This window comes from Besnoitia besnoiti, chromosome IX (genome assembly GCF_002563875.1).
Source record: "Besnoitia besnoiti strain Bb-Ger1 chromosome IX, whole genome shotgun sequence".
NCBI lineage: Eukaryota > Apicomplexa > Conoidasida > Eucoccidiorida > Sarcocystidae > Besnoitia > Besnoitia besnoiti.
The window spans coordinates 1,007,254-1,025,696 of NC_042364.1; the positions used below are offsets into that span (position 1 = coordinate 1,007,254).

Sequence of the window (18,443 nt, forward strand, 5' to 3'; positions counted from 1 at the left end):
CATTCTACAGGGTAGATAAATCACTGCGAACTGAGTACTAACAATAATCGTTTTTTTTTTGACTGGATATTTTGGCCCGCAGAGCGTGTAGGCAGCATGTGACGCTTTACTGTTCATCATTTCTAGCATCTCGTATGTTTCTTTTCCAGTTACTCGGGGTTCCCTGTGTATTTCGCCTGAGTATCTATGCAGCTTCCTGTGCCTCTTTATTTTGGACGCCTTTCTTTTCCCTTCCTTCGCTGAAGATTCTGGAACCTTAAATACCACAAGAAACCCTACAAGCGTGGCAAGAAACGGCACGCTGTGCTTTTTCGCGTCTTTTTTCGGCTGCCCATGGCGGAGGAGACGTGAAGGCGAAGTGTGCTCCAGAATCTGGGAGGGCAGTCCCTTTGCCGCATGCCACACAGCTTTTTGTTCTTCCCTGTCATAATCTGACTCCGTTCCTCTTGTAACTCTGATCCAGCGCGGCCTGTCCTCTTCCCCGTTTTCCTCTTTCTCTTGATGGACTTCCGCTTTCTGCCCTCGCGCACAGTCGTTGCGTCCGGCGTTCGAGAGCTCTCCTGCCTGCTTTCCGTACGCATATTCGCAGAATTCTTTTCGTCGTTTCCACGCTTGCTGTCCCGTGGCTCGTTCGCCCTCCACGTCACGTACTCGTCTCTTTTTTTTCCCGTGTTTTTACAATCCCTCCCGCAGTTTTCACGTTGCCTGCGGGTCGTAGAGGAACCGGAGGCTGTCTCCCCCATCCCTTCAGTGACTACCATCTGAGCGTGCTGCTCGCTTGCAGGGATGGGGTGATGTCGAGGATTGGCCCTCTGTCCGGAAATGCCTAATTTTTTTTGCTGACACTTCTTGGAGCGTTTTTCGGGTTTGCGCCTTCCCCGCCGGAAATTTCCAGCAGCATGCGTCTGCTGTGTTGTCCGGGATTTTTTCTTGCGTGCAACTGACTGGAGTACAGCTGATTCCTTTGTGTCCGCAACTATCCACTAGAGGTTTGCGGTGAAGTCTGCAGGCGCCTGTGTTGCAGGCCGTCTCGCGGCAACGACTCTGTGTCTACGACTCCCCGTGTCCGCTTTAACTTGCCGCCCCCTGGCCTTCTCTGCTTTGCCAGACCCTGTCTGGCGTGAGTACTGAGACAAGTCAAGTGCCCTGTCGCTGCCACCATTCGGCTGTTTGCGCGGTTCCGGTATTCGAAATAGGGCTTCACCCACTCCACATAACTCCATCTGACCACCTCTGCATGCGTGACGTGGCTGCATCAATCAAAGATGAGTGCGCGTGGCGCCGCGGGCCCCGGCACAGGCAGATCCGGCCTCGACGGTGGGAATTCGTCCGGACCCGGAGACGATGCAGGCACTAACACGCCCGAGGCCCCTCGTAAGCTCCCCAGGGATCTCTTTGCTCATTCCTGTCCCCCCCCCCTCCCCCCACCCCGCCATCCGTTGCCGTAGCCGGTTGGTTGCCCAGACTCACGCGCTTTCCGTTGTTCCGCCACGCTGTCAATTGTCCTCTGTGTGTTGCATTCTTCCTGAGTAGCGTACCCCGCCTGGAAGCGAAGTTAGCGGGGGTGGCTGACTCAGTACCGCGTGATGTTGTTTTGAGTGGCTGCGTGGTGTGTGTGTGTGTGTGTGTGTGTGTGTGCAGCAGCGTGCCGCCCGTATATGCGGGTTCTGGGTCCGGCGGCGTCGTCTCGCGGCGGCTCCCACAAGAGCGTCCGCGTCGACGCGCTGACTTACCAGGCGTGGACTAATCCGTTTGTGCCCCTCAGCGCGGCAGCCGACCTGCGGCAGGAGGCCCGCGAGGCGCTTGCCGCGGAGGAGTGCTACGATGAGCACCTCGTGGCCGTAGACAGGGAGCTGAAAGCTGCAGCGGAGCAGGAGGCGCGGCTGGCGATGGACGGAGCGCGCGCAGCGGCGGAGACTGAGCACACGGCAGATGCTGCTAGCGCGGACGCCGAAGTCCCCGCGAGCTTCGAGGCGCCCGAGGGACTTGTGCGTGACGCCCAGGAGTCGGGACGCGCGAGCGTTGAGGCGGAGGCCGCCGACCGGCAGGACATGCTGGGCGAAGATCCGCGGACGCCGGCGAGCCCGTCACGCGACCCATCCAGTGAAGGGAGCTGCCCGCTACGGGCCGGCTGCCAGGCCTCGAGGGGCGAAGAAAGCCGGGTGACAGTGAAGGGCGAAGACTCATCTGGGGAGCCCTCATCTTCGACCGCGTGTTTTTCGATGCATTCTGGAGACGAGGCGGAATACCAAGCAGGCAGGCGCAGTCCGATGACCGAGAGAGACTCTTCCGCTGACGCCCGCGGACCGGCGAGCGAGAAAGACATCGGTTCACTTCCGCCGAAATCTAAAGCTCTCTCCTCAGCAGGCCCCGTCACCACTCCAGGTGGCTCGCCTTCCTCTGGCAGAGTCGTCCCCGCTGAGATCACGAAGGGCAGTGAAGAGGCATACGCCGCAGCTCGCCAGGCGTCTACCGAACCGCCGTCGCCTGCAGGCGAGTCGCTGCGCGACTCGGAAGGAGCCTGTGTGTTTTCTGCAGGCAGCGAGCCGCCGCCGGCGCGGGGGAGGAGGCCGACCCCCCCTCCTCGTGCCGCTAATCTTGTGACAGTGCCTGTAGCTCATCTCGTGACCCCCATGCCCTTCAAGCTCTTTGACGCGGCGCCGTTTCTTCGCCCAGCCGCGACGCCGTCGGCGGGCAAGCGGGGAGCGCTAGGGGAGAAGAAGGGCAAACGCCATCTGCCAGTGCCGGCCTCTTCGCAGAGCGCGTCAGAGACGTCGACGCCGCCGAGTGGGTCGTCCGCGGGGGCCGCGAAGCGCGTCGGGGCGGGGGCCGGCGACCGCGGGGGCCGGAAGGCTGATCGCGGCGCGACCGGAGGCGCTGGCGAGGACGAGAAAGCGGGCCGCGGAGGCGGCGGAGGCAGGGGACGACGAAGAGGCGGAGGCGGAGGCGGCGGCGCGTCTGGGCTAGCGAGCGAGCGAGGCGGCGCCGAGGAGGGCCGCGCCGCCGCCGCTGGCGCCGGCCCCACGGAAGAAGAGCTTGCAGAGCTCCACCAACAGCAACTCCGGGTTCTAGACGAGGAGACGGCCGCGTTTGCTGATGGATGTCGCGACTGGTCCGGGGACTTCAACTGCCTTGATCAGGAGAAAGTCTACGGCTGTCTGTATGTGCACCGCAAGGCACAGCGTCTCCACTCGCAGCGGGCGTCCCAGTCTGGTGCGGCGGCGGAGCCGAAGTTGACAGCGGGCTTCTCGTCTACAGGAGCCGTTTGCTCATCGGTTCAAGGTTCGAGTGTGGTCCGTGACGAAGGATGGAAGACGTGGGAGGAAGAAGAAGCCCTGAAAGAGCAGCAGAGGATCTGGGCAGAGGAGGGGTACGGAAAGGAGTACGCTGCAGGACTGGCCCCTGCAGGCCCCGAAGGACGAGCGAGGGAACACCTCTTGCAGATTCGGCATCCTCACGGCTTCGACGCGTCAATGAACTTCATTGCCCAAAATCTCCACATACCCGCACGAAAAGTAAGGAAGATGCAGCCCTGCCCTCTCAGTGCTCGCCTCGCGTGGGATGGCTCCAGCCAGATGTTTTTAGGGCTCCGTCTCACACTCCCCCTATTCGGTCGAACCCGCTCTCGCGCGACTGAGGCAGCCGTGAAACTTGTGAGAAGATATTTTCTATCTTTTGGAGCTTGTGTTTGCGCTTGTGTCATGCGTTGTAGATTCAGGAACAGGCCACCGCGCTCTACTCTATTCACGAGTCCTGCTGCGAAAAGGGCGAAGCGGAGGAGGCCTCAGACGCGGCTTCGGCGCCCGCTCCTCTGGCGTCGTCCTTTCCTTCGCTGGTGCTACTTCCCGATGCCTCCATGGCCTCCCCACATGCACGGACAGGAACCGGCGCGGATGCGGTGTCTGCGTCCCCTGATGCGTCGCATGTGAAAGCCAAGCCTGGCGGCTTTTCGGATATGACACACTCTGGTTCTTCTGCTTTGCACCCAGGATCGTTGACTCAAAATGGCGCCTCGCAGCGGGGCCTCGCGCCGGGATCTGACTCTCAGGCGCTGTCCTTTAGTGCGCTTCAAAATCTCCACCACAACGTCTCTGTGCAGCTGCGGCTCGTTTCGGATTGGCAGCGCGCTGCGTCGACCGCCCTCTGCGACGGCGCCACGGGGCCGGCAGAGCCAATCTCTGCGGCCGCTCGGTTAGCGGAGTTGATGGACTGCGGAGGCGACCATGCATGCGGAACGTCTGAGCAGTCAGACGGCGCGACGAGCGACTGGCTCAACCGCGCAGAAAAAGGCCGCCGCGGGGACCGTGAGGGCGAGGTAGAGCAGAGAGGACACAGATCGCCGGGAGAAGGGAAACGAAGCGACTCGCCTGACACCGGTGAGACTCGCAGGAACGCAGATGGTTACCAGGCGACACCCAGCGACTCGGATGCGCGCGCGAAGGGCCCAGGAGGTGCGCAGAGGGCTCCTGATACAGCGTCACCATCTCATTCTTCTCGTGCGTTGTCGGGTTCGTCGGCGACTAGACCGCATTCGTTCACTATCACCAAGCGCGAAAGAGAAAGAAAGGGGAGGCTATTTTCGGTGCCTTTGGGCGGTCGCCTAGACATTCTGGAGGCCGAGCAACTCCTTCAGGAGGGGCTGCTCCTTCACCGGTTTGTTGAGCTCCACGATCAGCTTCGGCCGCTGGCGCAGCGAGTGAAGCGGTCGCGGGCGTTCGCCGCGAAAATCAGGTCCCTTCTGCGGGGCGAATGCGCTGTGCGCTCTCCCGCGTGCGAGAAGACTGGCGCCTCTTCGTCATCGAATGCTGAAGCGGATCATGGAGCCGCCACATCGGGCGGCGCCGGTCGGGCTACCGTAGCTGGAGCAACGCGGTCGTCAGCGTCGGGCGCTGGGCGGCACCGGTCCCCGCTGTCGGCCGCGAACGAGCTAGGCGGCGGGGCGTCGTCTTCGCCGCGAAAGTCGAGCGAGAGTGGGTCACCCGCGTCTGTCCACGAGGGCGGAGGAGGGGGGACATCGGGGACTGCCTCGTCGGGCCTCAGTGGAGCGCAAGACGGCGCTCAAGGGGTCGGAAAGAAGGATGACGATGGCCCGGGGTCTCGCCGGGTCCGAATCCCGATCGGCGCGTTGAAAGCGCTCTTGATTGAAGGGTTCTTCTCCGTGCCGTTCCTTGTCCCAGAGTTCCTTTATCTCCTCCAGCAGCTTCAACAAATGCTGACCTGGCGACAGCTCCTGCATGCAGCGGCGTCGGCGGGCGACCTGCAGCAGTGCGAAGAACTGCTGGAGGAAGCAGACGAAGTCTGTGTTTTCATCCCAGGATGGGATGACTATAAGGGCCACGTCGCAGCTGCCGCGTTGATTGAGAAAGTCGAGCGGTTGCTCCAGCGGCCCGTCCGCCTTCAGCTTGCGATCGCGTTGATCAAAGAAGAGGGAGGCTCGTCAGTTTACGTTCAGCAAAGCGCCTGCATGCGCGAGCTGAAGAAGCGACTGAAAGCTGCTCACCAGTGGATCTGTCGAGTCCGGACGCCTCCGTTCCGGAGGTACCTCGAATCCTCTTGCTCTGACAAGAAGCTGCTTGAGGAACTGAACCAACTGGCTGCGGAGGTCGAACTTCTTCTCCCTGCCTCGGAGCTGCAGCACTCGGGTCTGGCGAGTGCCCACCACGCCTCAACGCCGCCGGCACTTCGTTCGTCTCCCGCAGGAGACGAGGACTCGGCTGCGCCTCCTGGCGTGTCGCGGTCAGCGTCTCCTCGACAGGTGACGGGGTCTCAGAAGTCTGGGGTAAAGTCCGGCTCGAGGGGGCACGTGCCTGCGGCGTCGCCGCAGTCCCCGGCTGCTTCACCGTCTCCTCAAAGCGACCACGGAGCTGCGAGGCGATCGGCCTTCTCTCCGACTGTGCCGGAGGTCTCGGCGGAGGGCTCGCTGGAGGAAGCCAACCCGACGCCCGAAGAAGTTGAAGAGCTCGTCTGCTCGCACGCTTCGATGAAGGTTCAGCTGTCGGTCGCGAAGTTCTTCGAGGCCCTGCACGGCCGCTGGCGCAAGTGGCTGAAGCGCTTCAAGAAAGTTGGGGCGAGTTCGTTGTCGCTCCCCGAGACGCAGCAGCTTCTGCAGGAGGGGGAGAGCCTCGGCGCGTGTCTGAACATCCAGCAGTGGCTGCTTGAGCTCCGCCGCCACGTCGAGGCCGCGACGAAATTCACTTCGCGGGCGCGCCTGCTGCTTGACAGAGCAGCTGGCGCGGCGGTCGCGGCCGCCGCCGAACGAGCCGGCTGGAGTGTGGGGTCCTTAGACGCCTTCCGCCGCAAAGGCAAACTGCAACCCGAGGATCTCATGCACGTCCTCGAGTTGCAGCAGCAGAGGCGGGACGGCACCGCTGCCGTCACGGGCGCGGGCCTTCTCTCCGGAAGCGCCGAGCAGGGCGCGCCGGCGCCTGGGGCTCCTAGCGGAGGAGACCCCGGCAGCGGCCGAGTCACGCGCGGGGGTTCCGGGGCACAGCGGGCATCGGGGCCTGGGGACTCTGAGGCGGCAGACTGTCAGACAGGGAAGAGGAGAGAGAGCGAGGGCGCAGAGGCCGAAGGCGCGGGCGCGGGCGACGAAGGCACACTGCCCGCGGATCATTGTCGCGCATCTTACGATGAACTGGTTGAACTCATCGGCTCCCACGGTAAGATGTGGTTGGGGGGGGGCGGATCGGGGGGAACGGGGCGGGGAGGGCGCTGGAGATCTCCAGGCGCCATGACACCGTGGTATGTGAGGAGGCCTTCACGGCGTCGTCGTACTGGCAGTGCTGACCGGCGACCTGCTCACAAGAGTCTGCGAGGATAACGTGGCAGGGCAGCGCTTACACTCCGGTGTGGTTGACGGCACAAGGGCGGTTGTAGTGTTGTGAAGGAAAGAGCGGCGCGTGCCGGCTGATCTGCAAAGCAAATCTCTCTTCTGGCTCGTTGTGTTTCCTGTGTCGATAGATTCCCTTGTGATCAAGAACTGGCCGCTGCACCAGGAGCTCCAGGAGCTGCGCGAGAAGGCGGGCCGGTGGCTGAAGCGCGCCGTCGACCTCATTGGCCCCGTGCGCGCGAACGAGGAGGGTGCTGCTCACGTTGAGCCGAATGGTGACTTCTCTTCTCGCCCCTCGGAGGAGAGTTTGCAGGCGGAATCGGATGAAGGCGAAGCGGAAAAGGACGGCGACGGCGCCACTGCGGACGAGAAGGCCGTGGGCAGTTCCGACGCGTCGAGCGAGTCGGGAGCTGACAGGTCTTCGCCTGACGCACAGGCCAGCGGCCGAGCCCAGACACAAACGCCAGCTGGAGTCTCTGGGGCAGTCCCCGCGCTGATTGCAGGCAGCCCCACGGTCGTTCGGCAGGCCGCCCTGCTGCTGCTCGACTGCGATGGCGTATGCATCTGCGAAGCAACCGAGAAACGTCTGGAGCAGCTGCTCAAGTATTCTCTGTGGTGTCGCCGCGTCCACGCCCTACAGTGCCCTGTTGACGAGAACGAGGTCAAGGAGCTTCTTGAAGAGCCCACGCACGAAGGCTGTAAGCGTGTTGGTCGCCGCCAGCGCTCCGGGGGGGTCATTATGTTTCCTCCAGGCGGCGGAGGGGGGAGGCGAAGTGAGAGGGCGGAAGCGTGGTGCTTGCAAGGCGGGGTATCGCCTGTGGTTTAGTTGATCCGCCGACTTTCGCGGTGCAGACTTCATTCATTCTTGTTCTCCATTCACGTCGGCGTACGTGTATGTTTGCATCTCTCTGCAACCGTACCAGAGGCTCGGGCCAAGCTAGTGTGCAGCGGCTACTAATTTCTGCTTTCGGTGTGCGTGAAGCAGTTGCGGGGTCGCAGTCTTTTAGTGAATAGGCGTGTGTGTGTTGTTTCGCAGTCTTCGAGTGGCTCGACCGCCAGACGCCTGTGAGTCATCTCATGCAAGCGGCGGCAGCGGCGGCCCTCCGTAGGGACCCGAGGTCGCTTGCCTGGAAGCTCCGCTTGGCAGACGGCGTTGAGACCGCACGCGAGACTCAAGCGGCTGCGGCGGCCGCGGAAGTGAGTGCAGCTGCGTGCGCGCGTGCGGCCGCGGAGCGCGGAGAATATAACGCAAAAGAGTGTGACATGGAAGGGGGCGAACGCGAGCCCGAGGGAGGAGAGGATGCTGCGGAGAGCGAGGAGGACGCTAGGGTGCCTGGGGAGGATGGTGAGCAAGAGCAGAGGGCCGACAACGGCGCAGACGGCTGTGGAGAAGGGAAGGAAGAGAGTGAGCCGGAACCCAAGCAAACAGAGGCTGGTGGCGAGGCCAGCGGGCAGGAGAGCGAGACTCCGCGTGGCGCGGAGGACGACGAGGCCGACCAGCAGAAACGAGACGACGAATTGGGACTCGAAGCCCAACTCGGGTCGGAGGACGCCGGGCAGACCGACGGAGACGCTCGACAGCTGGCCGCCTGGGCAGAGCTGACAAAGCTGCCCGAGTTCGAGTTCATCAACGCTCTTGAGGCTGTGTCGAGAGAATGGAATGATCGCCTTGAAAAGTAAGCCGGGGAACGAGGAAACGCGCATGGAGCGAATGGGGTCGCGTAGAGGATTCGCGCCTCCAAGAGGATAGGCGGAGTCCACCTGCGCGCCGGTAGGGGCGAATCGTGATGGCACGCGTGTGGGTGGTGGTGCCTGCATGACCGACGTCTTCTCGCGCAGAAGCGCCTCGATGCATGCTCATGTGGACTGGTGATCATTCGCTGCAGGCTGAAGAACGCGTCTCCTCTCCCGACCGCATCCGAATGGCGACAGTTGTTTGAAGAGGCGGCGGAGGCACCAGTGCGCCTGGTGTCGTTGAGGGCCGAAGTGCACAGCTACCTCCAGCAGCAGCAGCGCGTAGAGGAGCAGCTGCGGCAGACGTGCACGTCTGCGACGTCCTTCTCGTCTCTGAAACATCTGCGTCAAATGCAGAAGGAGGTGCGGGGCTGTTGCGTGCGCATTGAGGCTTGGGCAGCGGTCGAGGAGCGAATTGCCCTGCTTCAGCACATGGAACAGCAGGCGCTTGCGCTCCTCCGAAGTCGCCAACCGCTCGTCGAACTCCAGAAGTTCTTGTCCGAGCAGCAGAAGGTGCTCAACCTGCCGGAAGAGACGCCTGACCTGCCGCACCGCACGCGCGTCAAAGAAGCTGTCTCCAGCGCGGAGGCGTGGGCGAAGCAAACCGTCATCCTGAGAGAGAAAGGCGCCACGCTGCAGCAGTGGCGACAGCACGTCCACAGAGGAAGCTACTTGAAGGTTATTGCCCCCGGTAACCAGCCAACTTGCGAGAAACCCATAAAAGGACGTAGATGACAGATGCCCGAACTCGTCTGTGCGCGCACATGTGGGGGACTATTTGAAACACCAGGAGGCGTGAACGACATGTGAACATTGGAGATTTTTGAGTGCTGTAGGAGGAAGAAACAGGGAAACGAAGCGCGCAGGCGCATATGAAATGGGAGAGCAACGTGGCCCCGCAGCAACGGTGCAGTGACGCGCAGATTCGAGAAGCAGGAAACCCTTGGTTTGAACCTTAAATCCTAAACCGTAATACCGGGAGCAGACACGTGACCGTAACAGCAGGCCACTTTCCCCATTTTGGGGTTTCTCGGTGGCGGGCATTGCCCACTGTGTACGTCGTATTCGCAGGATGACGCGCCGTTTTTTTACGCGGCGGTTCGTGTTTCTTGGTTGTGTCCACGTGTGGCGCAGGCGTGGAGAAGCTGCGGCAGCAGCTGGCGCAGAGCGAGGAGTGGATGTCTGTGTATGAAAAGCTGCTGGAATTGCCCCAACAGCTCCGCGACCGTCGCCGGCAGCAGCGCCTGGCGTCGGGCAAGACTCCTGCGTCCTTCTTTCTGCCCACCTCCCCGCCGTGTCTGTCGGCGGCGTCCGCGTCTCCGCTGCCTGGCTTCGGCGGGGCCTTCTGCCACCCTGGGGTCCTCTCGCCCTCGTTTCTGGGCAGCCAGCTGTACCACGGAGGCGCGGGTTCCCTGTCAGAGGGGAGCTTGTCGGCGACGGCCAGTGGCGGCAGTGTCGCGTCTGCAGCGATGGGCGCAGGGGCCTGCTTCGCTTCGCAGGCAGTTCAAGGCAGCGCCGCTTCGCCGGTGGCGGATCACACCAGTACAGGCCCTGGAGGGGCGCCCGCCAAGGGCCCGTCGGGCCAAACGGGGTCTCCACTCCACGGGGTGTCCCTTTCTCAGTCCCCGGCGTTTATGCTACAAGAAAGTTGCTACACGCCGACTTCGCAGTTGAGCTCGGTTTCGCCCGACGTTAGCGGAAGGGCAGCGGGTGTTCCAGGCGGCGCGATTTCGCCTGATGTGGGCTCTGGCCTCTCCGCCGCGTCCTTCGGCGTGCCTTCGGCAGCGGCCTCGGCTTGCGCGTCTGGCGCAGCCGGCGGGGGCAGTCCAGGGGCCGCTGGAGGGACGTTGGGACTTACGTCGTCTCTCTCGTCGGCTTCCAGTTGTTCCGGTGCCTTTCAGTTTCCCTCAAAAAACACTCAGGAGGGGAAAGACAGGGGCTGTCAAGGCGGCCGGGCTGCCGCAGAGACAGACGCGGCGCCGCCCTTGGAGCCGCTGTCGTGCTACCTGACGATAGAGGACGCCGAAAGGCTGACGCGGCAGCCCTTTGGCTTGGGCATCTCCTTGTCGACATTCGCTGAGTTGTGCGCGGACACGGAGGCCGCCAAGAAACTCCAGAGGAGATGCATCTCGGCGCTATACCAGTCGTACGCCGAGAGACGGGCGTGTCTCTTTGCGGTCGCAGCCGACCTGGAGGGCGGGGAAACCAAGGCCTTTTCCCGGCTGCGCAAGAAACAAAAGGAGCTGATGCTCCAGTGCGACGAGGAGGAGAGGAAGAAGCAACGACGGAGACGTGAAGACGCGAGGAAGAAGAGCGAGGACCAACAAAGCGAGCTGGGCAAAGAGGGGGAACAGGGTTCGAAAGGCGCCACCGCCGAAGAGAGCCACGAAAGAGACGATGCGGCCTGCAGGTGCGCAACTTCACGTGAGTCTCAGCCGCTTGCAGACGCTCAGGACGAGCTCCGATTCCATGCAAGGGCGCAGATGCCGGTGGATGACGCCTCCGCGGGGGCTGCGTCTCAACCCGCTGAAGGGGAGACGGGCGCGAGTGCTTTTTGCAGTCTCACTGATTCTTCGGGGGCAGCTACAGGCGGCAGCAGCCACAGCGAGGCGTTGCTGAGAGAGGATGGCGTAGGCGAGCGTCCTGCAGAACCAAGTGATGACAATGGAGCCACTGAGAGCAAGTCCACGCGCTCTCCCTCTCCCGGACCGCGCGAAGAAGAGGAACGCGACCGCGCCCGAGGGGAGGCGGCAGAAAAGGAGATTGCGCGACTTGAGACCCAGGTGGAGCAGCTGGGCGCCCGGGAGGCGTTTCGGCAGCTGAAGAGGACAACAAAGCGACTCCGCAGCCTCTTGGAGGAGTGCAAGGCAGCGCCGGTTCGCGTGGCTGAAGCCAAATTCATTCAGGCTGAACTGCGTATTCGAATCGTCAATCACCAGCTTCTTTCTCTGCTGAGGTGCTCACGCCATCCTCTGGAGGTTGCGGAGAAGTTCGTCGAAGAGGTTGAGAAAAGGTAAATGTGTTTGGGTAGCTGAGAGATTTGAATTCCTCACCCCGTGCGCTGAGGTTGGTTTTTCCGCGAGCAGCGGGGACTCAATTTTGTGAACCAGTGGGTTGCTCGTCGCCGCCTCTCTAGACATTGCTGCGCGCGGGGCTCCCGAGTCTGTCTCAGTCGGTCACTTGACGGCCCAACAGGAATGTATGGGAGGTGTGTCTATGCGTTGATGAATGATGCAAGGTCCCAGAAGCCATCAGGAGGCCGGTGTCCTCCAGTGTCATTGTTTCCTGTCGGATCGAGCTGTGTCTGCTGTCGTCATCTCACTGAGCCGTTGGAGGGGCGCATGCTGCGGGGGGTCGCGGGTTCATCGAGGTGACTTCACGGCTTCGTCAGTCACTCTCTACCTTCTACACAGTTTCTGTCGCGGGTTGCCTGACGCGCGTTGCCTTGCTGGATGTGCTTCGCTGGGCTTCAGGAACTTGCAGGAGCCGAGGAAGCGGGTGGAGGAGGCGCCTGCCGGCGACGCAGTTGGAGGCGAAGAGGGGCGGGCAGCCCCGGAGGACCCTCAGGCTGTCGGCGACGGCGGGTGCGAGGAAGACGACGAGGCGGAGTGTGAAGAGGAGGAGGACGAGCAGGCGGCAGGGCAGCGCGCGGCTGGAGTGTCGCAGGCCCAGCAGCAGGTGATGCACCACATGCGCACTCGCAAACGGGCTGCGGCTGCAGAGATGCAGCCTGCAGCAGCCCGCGCGGACAGCCCGACGATGGGTCCTGCAACGCAGCCAGGCAGTGCGCCGATGGCAGACTCTGCTGTCCGCCATTCCCACGCGGGGCAGCCGGATGAAAGCATTCAGGTGTGTCAGTCGCCCGCGGCCGAGACGGAGATGACAGGTCAAGAGCCCGCGCCGTCTGGTGACCTGGTGACGATCGCCGCAGACAACCCCTCGCAGCCGGGGTCCTCGGCGGGACGGGGGTCACAGAAGAGGCCTCCGCCTCCTATCCGCCGCAGCTCGCGACCCACTCGCAGGCCCCGGCTCCACAGCAAGTCGCCCTCGCGCTCCGCCGCAGCGGGCGCCGGCAGGGGAGCGGAGGCCCAAGCTGCGGGAGGCGGCGCTGCTGCCTCCGCCTCGGCACCGCAGACGGCCGCGGGTGGCGCGCCGTCAGGCTCAGGATGGCTGTCAGCTGACGCTGCTGGCGGAAGTCTCTCCGCGCAGCACGCAGGAGCTGCGTCTATCGCGAAACTGGGGGAGCAGCGGCGTTCCCTGGCCCCAGCTTCGGGGGTGGGTTGTGGGACTCCGCAGGCGCGACTGTGGGCTTCGAGATCCTGCGGACTTCACTGGGCAGCGCCTCAGCGCTCTCGGTGGGTCGTGCAGAAAGGTACGAAGGGGCAGATGAGATCAGCTCGGGAGACGAGGATAGTGAGGAGGAAGAAGAGAGGATCAGAGTGCTGCAGGAGGTTCATCCGCTCGATGGACGGGCCGCGCTACAGCTCGTGGCTAGCAGCAAGCCTGGCAAATCCCAGCGTCGCAGCCCGGCTGCGGCTGAGGGGTGTCAAGGCGTGGGGACTCTCGTTGCGCTTCTTCAGGATTGCGAGAAGAAGGGCGACAACGACATGCTCTCCGCTGGAGGTGCCAAGCAGCCAAGAGATGAGGCTGGTGTGTCATCTGAGGGAAACAGGGGCACGGACGCGGGTCCCGTTCCTTTCGTGGGGCCGCCATCCATCATCATTGATTTGCCGGGATTCGCCGCTTTGAGGACGCGCGTTGCGGCGGCTGCCCGCTGGGTTGAGTTATACAAGCACCTGAAGCTTCCGCTGGATAATTTCTGCGGAGTCATAGGGAACAAGGAGGAAGCTGTGTCCGCTGGACAACAGCTCGAAGTCTTCAATGTCGCTCAGCGCCAGAGACAATTTCTCCTTTGGGAGCTTCGCCAGCTGCAGCTGGAGGAAACCGGGGGCGTGTGCGCATGCCGCGAGGAGGAGGAAGAAGACGTTGAAGAGGATGCTGACGTCGAAAATGAACTCCCCAAACAGCCGGCGAGCGCCAGGCTTGAGGAGAACATGGAGCAGACAGGTGATCGATCTGAACCGGATCAGCATGGAGAGGCTAGGCAGGGCGGTGAAGCCAGAGCCCAGGTGGAGGAAGGTGACGTGGATTCGAGCCCCGAGTCGCCCCAGTTCCGCGACGAATCGTCGCAAGAAGGCGCGTCACCAGCGCAAGGAGAGGAAGCGGAGTCGTCGTCGCAGCCGTTCCTGATGAGCCAGAAAGAGAGTGTGGGCGCCCCAGAGTTGAGCGAGGCAGCCACGCCAGACTCGAGGGCGCAGGCGAAGACGTCCTCCCCTGCGAGCGCGACTGCCGACCAAGCGTCGACGCCGTCAAAGGGACGCAGCCGCAGGTGCTGCCTCAGTGGAACCTCTGGTGGCGCCTTCCGCCACCGAGCGTCTTCGCTGTTCATTCTCAAGTGCTTCCAGCTCGTTCTCCCCTTCCTTGCCGATGAGACACAGAAACTCCTTCTCTATCTGCTGCTTCACGGCCTCGAGCCGCGCACCCGCGAGCACATGCATGTGGATCTGCAGAAGCTCCTCCGTTACCTGCCTGCACCCCTCCAAGTGAACCCAGCATTCTTTTCAGTTCACGAAGACGATGCTTGCGAGTCGGACGCCCCGGGCGCCGCGGAGGCCGAGGGCAGACCGGGGGCCAAGGAGGGTCAGACAGGCGACTCGGTTGTGGTGGAAGAGCGGGAGAGGATGCAGGGAGACGCCCGCAGCGCCCACGGCACCGATTTGAGCGCAGACGCGTCGGAAGGTCGAGCTCGTTCCAACGCTGGACGGGCGCGTCCACCTGCAGGATCGGAGTCTTCTTCCTTGCCGACATATGTGCCGACAGAAGCGCCCGTCTGCCCGTGGTTTCTCCCGGTGACCCGCGTCGCTGCCCCGTCTTCACTTCTTCTGGCTCAGGGCTCGCTGACGGCGGCGACGTCGCCACCGGCGACGGGCGCTGGGGGCGGAGTGGCTGGCAAGAAGCACGCTGCGCTGCATGCATCCTTGCTTGCCACTGCCCACCACGCGCCGGCGGTGTCGCACGCTAGCAAGGCGGCTGGCGCCCAGGCTCTCGCCGCTCCTCTTGCGGCAGGCGGGGCGGCCGCGGGCTTGCCCTCCGCTGTGGGAGCCGTTGCGCCTGGCGGGCCTCCTCTCGCGGGAGCCGCGCCGACCGCTTCGCCTTTCGACGCGGACACAGGGATCGCAAGCTCAGCCGCCCTTCGCAAAGTTCTGGGCCCGAGGCTGCTACAGAAACTGAGCGAGCTGCCGCCGCCGCCGACTGCCCCCGCCCCCGTTTACGCGTTCCACCTCTTAACGGCCTACGCTCTGCAGTACCGACACCTGACCTGCAGCAAGGTTCCGTGGCCCATCAGCGACATCAAAACGTATCCGCCGTCGCTCCTCTGTCTCTTCCGCACCGTCAAAGAGAGAAAGACTATTCTTGAACACATCGTAAGTCCCTCGCAGCCCAAGGCCAAGTGGGAGCACCGAGGCGCGCCACGGCGGGACGGACGAGCGGACTGCTTGAGGCCGTGCTCCCAGCTATTGCATTGAGTCTGCACACTGCATCCGCTGTCGCGCGTGCGCCAAGGTGCAGTTATTTACATAAATACATATAATCTACATATGTATGTATATATGGATGGAAATGTGTATAGACGTATGTAGCTACAGGTATGGACTGGCCGCGGCCCTCCTTCGGCCTTTACAAAGTGTGATTCGCACTAGCGTTGGCAGCCCTGCGTGTGTCGCTCAGGCAAGCTTTACCTCGTCTGCGCGTCCAATGGCCAGTTCGTTGAGAGCGGTCCACGGGGCAGCTGGCAGCTTCCTCGACGCAGGAGCTACGCCGTTCTTCTCGTCCTTGACCTCGGCTGTTTCCGCCTCCGGCGGGGGTCAGACCCGCAGTAGCGGGTCTGGGGCCCTATGGGGCGGTGGTCGGGGCGCGGGTCTCCCCGCGTACACTCGGGGTTTGCCCCCGAAGCTAGGCGACGGCGCTGCGCCCGACCTACGCTTTTCGCCGTCGGCCTCTGTATTCGCTTCTGCGCAGCCTGCGGCTGCTCTTCCTGGCAGTAAAGCAGGATGCATGTCAGGGCGTGCAGCGAGTCGAGGCGGTGCTCGCGTGGGCCGCGTCGGCAGCCGCGCGATGGTGGGCGACGCGGCGCATGCACCGCCAACTTCCCTGAAGCGAAACCAGTCCTTGGACGAAGGCAGCCTTACCCCTGGCCCTGACGCAGCCTCCGGCCGCGAGGCGCCGTTCGCGTATCCCTCTTCTGTGCCTCTCTCTGCTTCGTCTCTGTCGACAGCGTCCGCTGGCAGTGCGGCGGCGCCGTTCGCGGCAGCGCGCGCGACTGCGGACGCTGTGCAGGCGGCCGCGAGGTTCCTCGCCGACACGAGCCTTGAAGGGGAAGATGCCTTCTTGTCGGCACTGCTTTCGTGGAAGAATGGTAGCGGCCTGGACTCCCTCAACAGTCTGAAGAGTCCCTCCAGCGGCGCTGCCGGCGGACTACAGGGGCAGCTCGAACAGCTGCAACGCGCTGCAGCCGTCGCAGCAGGTGTGCTGCCTCCCTCGTCGCTGAGAGGCGCGCAGGCCGCTTCGGATTTGACGTCGCCTTCCAGCGCGACAGGTGGAGTGGCCGCCGGGGTTGGCAGCTTTGCGGGCGTCAGCGCCTCGCCCGGCGTTTCAGGAGTTGCTGCGGCGGGAGGCCCGTTTTCGCCGCAGCACTTCGTCGAAGGCGGCGCCGCCGCTGCAGGAATCGGGCCTGCGCCTCCAGTAGGTGGTGCCCCCGGGAAGAAATCGAAAGAGCGACTGTCGATCCCGCCTAGGAACTGTGGCCCCAAGTTTGACGAGGGCGCGCGGATTCGCAACTTCACGCACAAGGAATTGCTGAGAGCCGCAGATACGCCGGGTGCGTCTCTGGCTGAGGGCCTCCTGTTGCTGCGCGCCGCCGGAAGCATCTGCCGCTTCCATTTGGATGAGGTCTTCATGCTTCTCGCCGTCGTCGTCGTCGAGCTCGTTACGCAGTGGTGGGTGAAGCGGCAGTATTCGTTCCTGGCGAAGCAGGAGCGGAATCTGATGAAGCGAGAGAAGGCGGAGGCGACGCTGCTGGCGGCTGACGCTCGGCACGCGGCCGCGGACGCAGAGCGTGAGCTCGAGCAGGCCATGTCCACCGTGAGGGCTGCAGAGCTTGCTTTGACTCGGGCCACGGAGACGGTGGAGCACATGGACGTCTCCGGCGAAGCAGGCTGTTTCAAGCGGCGAGATGCCGAAGCGACAGATCCCGGACTGCTTGACGGCACCCAGGACATCGCTGGAAAAGGAACACGGCGTGGACACGATGCAGGCGACTTCGAGGAGGCGCACGTGAAGGCCGTGAAACGCTCTCTGTCCGTCGAAGGCGCAGAACTTTGGAAGGCAGGGAAAGCCACGCGCCGGAGAGAGCGGCTCGCCGCATTGGACCTCGCCCCGCCCATGCGCCGTCGCCTTCTGTCGTCGCTGCGCCGGTCTTCTCTAGGGCCAGCCTCTGGGCAGTTCGCCAACGGCGGCGAGAACGGCAGCCTTGCAGCGTCGGCGGGAGGCGCGACGCCGGTGGCGAAAGACGAGCGAGAAGCGGATGGGCTCCGCGCACACCCGGCCGCCTCTCAACTCGGCCAGCAGGGCGTTCCCTACGAGGGCCTGACGGTTCACGACTTGTGCTGCGAAGAGGGCGTCCGGCGGCTGGTTGAGGGGGAAGCTCAGGAGCTTCGACGGCGACAAAGGCGCCAGAGCGAGAAGGACAAGCTGTCGGTGATTCTCCAGTCTGCGCTGCGTCGGCGCGCCCGTGGCCTGGCTTCGACCCAAGTTCTGGGGCTCCAAAACACCGATCACAGCCAGCGGGAAGGCGACGGCGGGGCAGTCAGCGTCGAAGGCTCTATGGACAATGTGGACGCCCGCGTTGGCGCTACGCTGGAGGACAGAAACGGCGAAGACGGGGAGGAGAACCGGGCCCCAGGGTTCAAGCCGCTCGGCACTGCGCAGCGACGCGGAGGGCCTGGGCGCAAGAAACTCGTCAACGATGAAGAGAGAGAGAAGACTCAGCACCACGAGGACGCGCTTGATGAGGAGGCGATGTCTCGGGGCAGCCTGCACTCCTCGGCAGCGGTGTCTGAAGCGGACCCAGAGGAGTACCTGGCATGCAGCGACCACCTGGGAGCTATCTCGAGCGATAGCGAGCCGGAGTACCTTTCCGCCCTCTTTGATCCCGACCAAGGCGCGCGTCTCCTCTCTCGACGCCGCAGGGCTCAGATGCTGCGCTCTCTGCAGCGAGTGGCGAGGAAGGAACTGGGATTTGCTGCCGAGGCGCATCCTGCGCAGGACACGAAGGAAGACGCCGACAAGCGGGTGCGCAGCTCGGCTTCGCCAGCAGCTTCCTCAGAGGACGGTGAGGCTCGCGCGCGCGCCACCGCCATGGCGTCGAAGGCGGAGGCCGGGGCAGCCCTGGAGGCAGCAATGCACGATCTGCAGAGAGTGCGCGAGCAGGTGGCGACCGCGCGGCGCGCCGCAGAGGAAGCAGAGAGGAGACTGCGACGGGTGGGCAGAGATGCACTCGACGGGCTGGATATGGACAAGCTAGAAAAGGGCAGGCGCCGAACGAAGGCAAGCCGCTCCAGCACTGCCTTGTGGAAGGACTGCCCGTGGAACGTGGCACTCGAGTCGTGGGAGTGGATTCCCCGCGTCGTCCGGGGCGCGAGCCGGACTAGGCGAAACGGGGACTGCGAACGAAGTGTTTCTTTCGCCTCCCCCCCCCCCTCACGCCAGGCGAAGGAAGGGACAGGCAGATGGAGGAAGGCGTGAAGCTTCAGGCGGCAAG

The 18,443-nt window shown here is 63.6% G+C and overlaps 1 protein-coding gene across 1 annotated transcript; it reads left to right on the forward strand.

Annotated features, from left to right (window-relative positions):
* Positions 1–1,265: 1,265 nt before the first annotated feature.
* On the forward strand, positions 1,266–18,427 carry BESB_013150 (PLU-1 family protein; the record flags this gene model as incomplete). The annotated part of the gene is made up of 10 exons (XM_029360045.1): positions 1,266–1,374; positions 1,642–3,515; positions 3,713–6,659; positions 6,961–7,527; positions 7,866–8,505; positions 8,716–9,254; positions 9,698–11,576; positions 12,037–12,717; positions 12,780–15,048; positions 15,353–18,427. 10 exons carry the CDS (start codon positions 1,266–1,268, stop codon positions 18,425–18,427), a joined length of 14,580 nt encoding a protein of 4,859 aa, XP_029216712.1.
* Positions 18,428–18,443: the final 16 nt, after the last annotated feature.